Genomic DNA, 5000 nt, shown 5'->3' with positions numbered 1-5000 from the left:
GCTAAAGTAATTGTATATATTCTCCCCTCCAAGCAAAAAAGGGAAATATTGTTTGAAGCAACTAGAACATGCGGTTTGGTTGAGACTTGATGTTTGCAGCATGTGTGTGAGATTTGCAATAGAACCGCGACCCAAGTAGTTAAATGATAAATCAGGTTAAATATTTTGCCAAAACGAACATCGCTTTCACCATTTTCTTAAATTGATTGAAGGCATGACAGATTTATAGTTTACCAATTAATGACTGTTTCCTTGTTTTGGTATCGAGATTTTAAGTTCGCAAAGCGTATACCATCTTGATTGTCCTCATCTTTCTCCGCCACATCTCCTTCTATCACGACCCGACTCGATAGTGCTGAACGATCCAATTTAAAAGAGCGCTCCCCTTCTAACGCTAACTGCAGCGACTCTACATCACACGAAAATGATGTATTACTAGATAATCCATCATCTGAGCACTTTTTCCAGTGAATAAAACCGCCAAAAAGACAGCTCTGTGAGTAGGAAATACGCTGACTCGAAGTTTACACACCTTATGACGTCACTAGTTCCAGGCTTCGGAAATCAATTACTTTGCGCGCCGAAAGTCACATTTCAACCCTGGAAGTTTAACGAGAATTTTCAGAATTTAATTCACTTCCTTTATTTTTATTTGCATCTGCTATAAAAGAGTCATAATAGGAATAAAACGCAAACAGCGGTTACAAACATTTGCTTGAAATGCATAACTTTTATAAACTTAACGTTTCGTCTGTTACAACATACATCATCAGAAGTGATTATTATTCAGTTACAGATAAATTCAAATTCAAAAATAAAACTGTACGGACTGGGAACTAACGAAATTGGTTGACATAAAACGACAAGAATATCCTAATAATAGAGATAAAGTTTCTCCCTGCCAACGTTTTCATTTAAGGCTGGCTTAAGATCACGGATCAACAGAGACTCTTTAATTTTGCAATGTATGTCTGATCGACCAGTTGCTAATATTTCAAAATGATTAAATTCGAAAATTATGAATCAGTGCAGCATAGATTTTAGTTTTCTGGAATTAAAAAGCCGGGGGACAAAAATTTCATTTCATTGGCACTTTAAATATGCAGTAGGCGTGGCACTGCTAAAAAGTTGTACATAAAGCTAACTGAAATGCTCTGAAAAGTGTCAAATTTGATTCTCAAAACTAAACTAAGCCCTAAACGTTAAGTTGTTTGAGAATCAATTGCAAATTTGACTCTTTTCAGAGCATTTTAGCTATAGATATGGCCATCCCTTTTTTCTCTATTTAGCGTCGTCCGACCGACCAGGAGCCCATCACCCGGAGCGTGCAACTTCCATACAGCGGCTGTGAAACGGCGTTTTCACAAGTAGGTTTATTTTTAACGATTGTTTTGCCCACGGAATACCTGGCTAATTAGATACAGTATTAATACGTATTGGTAAAATTCAGAGATGAAAAGAAAAAAAATGCTCTTGCAAGTGTGCTTTTGTTTTATCTGCCCGGCTTTTTTTTATATTCCCTTTTAAAATTTAATTTTGTCATTTTTTCATCTTTTTCCAATTGCCTTTGCCCAATTCCTACACGTTAACAATCAACCTTGTCAAAATTTTCTTAATGAGCTGGAAGTTCCTTACCAAGCCTAAAAACAGAGCTCCTGATTACCATAATTAACCATAACTGAAAAGACGATTTTTTCCCCTGGTTCAGTGAATGGCCAAATTTTTTTCCTGTGAATTACGAAATGGGTTGTTCTTTCTCCTGAATCGTGATTTCATTAGGAGCTGTGATTTTCCTCAATAATTCTTTGTGAAATGAGAAAGAAGTCTTTAAATCGTTGTGAACCATGATTCTTTATGTGTCTTGTACTATTTTTGACAGTAATTAACAATATTGCGTGAAATGCCAATTTCATCTCCCCCAGAATTTTGAAACGACCAATTTACTTTCCGTGAAATGTGATCTTGACCCCCCCCCCCCCCCCCCCACTTTATCACCCTCGTCGTACAGCATGAGGTTTCACTGATATACCTACGGTAATGGTGCTACTAGCTTATTTTTCAAGGTATGGGACTTAGGGGACGGACAGTCACATGGCGACTAAAAGTTTTGAGATCGATGGGTTACCAAATTTTCTAAGGTAGGGGCTACATGACTTCCGCTTTGAAAGTTCTGCTTTTCCCTACCATCCCCACCGGCTGTTTGTTCCATCACACATACAGTTATCATAACTAATACAAAAACTTATTTGTCAGTCAATGTTTTTATTTATTTCAACCCTTCCTAGTCTGAACTGTGACTCAGATTTTTCTAAAACTTTCATTCTATAAATGCTGAATGCGTCTTTTTAACACTTGACATTTGAATGGCAAACACATTAATTTGTTCTATACTGTATTTCTAATTGAAAATGGGTCCTTCTCCTAAAGGTGTTCATCTCAAAAACTGACCACTTCAAAATACATGCAAAATAAATTGAAATTTAAATTCTAAATCTATGATGAGTTTTATTTATTAAAATTAATTCAAAGTCAGCCAACTTGGTTATTTAAAATCATCTAAATTTGACTTTCTGAAAACTGTACATGGTATTTCTAAAAATCAACTTAGCATATGCAATAGTTTTTTGAGAGGAGAAAAAAGCATAATACAACTTTTACTTTCTTAACAAACTGAAGGAAAATTGACCAAGCAATTGTGTTTACTGGACGGTATTTTACAAGAATACGCATTGGTTACTTGAAGCAATTAAGTAACTGTAATTCCCAAACTTCATATGAGAGGAAAAATTAACAATGAACAGGGTCAATAAATGTGAAAACAAACTGTGATAGATGCCAGACAAAACAATATTTACATGTAGATCAGATATGAACATTAATTTTCTTAACTCTTTTTCATGTCTCTTTTTTGGATTTTTTCTTTAGGAACCTGTTCTCTTATCCTTCTTCCTTTTCCTGACATTTCTTCTCTCTGCCTGCTGTTCTTTGTCATCTCCTTTACCTTCTGTTTCATCTTCAACTTGTTCTTGGGCATCTTCATTATCTTGTGCTTCTTTATTTTCTTGTGTGCAATCGTCCTCTTGGTTCTCAGGTTTTTTCACTGTTTTAGATATTTTCATGGCTTTTTTAGAGGCTTTTCCTTTTTCGCGTTTGGTCTCTCCGCTGGCATGTTTTTCCTTTCTTCTTTCTGGTGTTCTTTCTTTTACTTTCCTTTTTTTCCTGGGCTTTTCCCTTTGTGTTTCATCTACAACAGCAACAACAACTTTATTTGTACCCTACATACAGTAATTTGTGTGTTATCTGTTCATAACAAACTTGTTGAAATCCATCTAATGTAAAAAGATCTGTGGTTTCACATGTAGCTTCACACTTTCACTCTTGGTGAAAGTAGAAAATTTTGCTTATTCGCATTTCTGTTAACAGCCTGGATTATACTGCCATGACAAGCTGATTTGGTATCCTTCGTCCAGTAAGCTTCTCCTTTGTAGTATGTGCTCACCATTAAGCCAACAAAAGTAATTTACCACCGGCCTGTCACTAAATGGAATAATTACAATTTTAACATCAATATCAGCATAATAACTCACATTTTCTTACCAACAAATGTGTCAGACAACTTTTCTTCTTCGGCTTGAGGTACATGTATATTTCCCCTGAAGGAAACCTGCAAGTAAATATAGGGAGGGGAAGTGTGCTGCTCAAAGAACGCTTGTGTAACTTGCTTTGGATAATGGAAACTCAGACAAGCTGTTGTATCCATCATTTAAGGCAAGTTACACATGAGTCCTTTGAGCAGTACACTTGCCTTCCATATTTTAAAAACTTTGTAGATGTCAATGGCTTTGACTTGCATATTAATGTTATTGTTAATTTTAGAGTTAATGTTAGTGTTATAGGCAAGTACCAGCCATGTGACAGCTACACTTGTGGAAAACGACTAAAAATATTCCACACACAATATGCCTGTATCCCTATGTATAAAACAATTTTTTCAAGTTTCTTTTTACTCTATGGTATTCATTGTCCAAATGTTCCTTTTTCTGAAACCAAAAAGTTCTGTGTCTTGTTTTGTTATTAATTGCTGGTTTCGCCTGGTTTTGTCTCGTCCCTAGAGAGATAAAGAGAGTAAGTCTGCTCCAAGTATCGTGGCTCTGGAAGAGCCTCGTCCCTGGAGAGTCAGTCTGCTCCAAGTATCGTGGCTCTGAAGAGCCTCGTCCTTGGACAGTCAGTCTGCTCCAAGTATCGTGGCTCTTGAGGAGCCTCGTCCCTGGAGAGTCAGTCTGCTCCAAGTATCGTGGCTCTTGAAGAGCCTCGTCCCTGGAGAGTAAGTCTGCTCCAAGTATCGTGGCTCTGGAGGAGCCTCGTCCTTAGACAGTCAGTCTGCTCCAAGTATCGTGGCTCTTAAGGAGCCTCATCCCTGGAAAGTCAGTCAGCTCCAAGTAGCGTGGCTCTTGACGAGCCTCGTCCCAGTAGAGATTCAGTAGTGTCAGTCTACTCCAAGTATCGTGGCTCTTGAAGAGCCTCATCCCTAGAGAGATAAAGAGAGTAAGTCTGCTCCAAGTATCGCGGCTCTGGTAGAGCCTCGTCCCTGGAGAGTAAGTCTGCTCCAAGTATCGTGGCTCTGGAAGAGCCTCGTCCTTGGACAGTCAGTCTGCTCCAAGTATCGTGGCTCTTGAGGAGCCTCATCCCTGGAGAGTCAGTCTGCTCCTAGTATCGTGGCTCTTGAAGAGCCTCGTCCCTGGAAAGTAAGTCTGCTCCAAGTATCGTGGCTCTGAAGAGCCTCGTCCTTGGACAGTCAGTCTGCTCCAAGTATCGTGGCTCTTGAGGAGCCTCGTCCCTGGAGAGTCAGTCTGCTCCAAGTATCGTGGCTCTTGAAGAGCCTCGTCCCTGGAGAGTAAGTCTGCTCCAAGTATCGTGGCTCTGGAGGAGCCTCGTCCTTAGACAGTCAGTCTGCTCCAAGTATCGTGGCTCTTAAGGAGCCTCATCCCTGGAAAGTCAGT

General features: G+C 38.9%; 1 protein-coding gene across 8 annotated transcripts in view; it reads right to left on the bottom strand.

Annotated features, from left to right (window-relative positions):
* Positions 1–2270: 2270 nt before the first annotated feature.
* Positions 2271–5000, bottom strand: part of LOC137993253 (uncharacterized) — a 61637-nt gene continuing 58907 nt past the window's right edge. For all 8 annotated transcript variants that reach the window (XM_068838984.1, XM_068838983.1, XM_068838990.1 and 5 more), the window contains 2 exons: positions 3598–3664; positions 2271–3244 (listed from right to left, as the gene is read on the bottom strand). In XM_068838984.1, the coding sequence (XP_068695085.1) occupies positions 2922–3244; positions 3598–3664 (390 nt within the window). In that variant the 3' untranslated portion in view covers positions 2271–2921. The remainder of the gene's footprint in view (positions 3245–3597; positions 3665–5000) is intronic.

The sequence above is a fragment of the Montipora foliosa genome, chromosome 2 (genome assembly GCF_036669935.1).
Source record: "Montipora foliosa isolate CH-2021 chromosome 2, ASM3666993v2, whole genome shotgun sequence".
In the NCBI taxonomy this organism is placed as follows: domain Eukaryota; kingdom Metazoa; phylum Cnidaria; class Anthozoa; order Scleractinia; family Acroporidae; genus Montipora; species Montipora foliosa.
The sequence above is the reverse complement of the archived record's forward strand: the minus strand, read 5'-3'. Positions and strand labels throughout refer to the sequence as shown.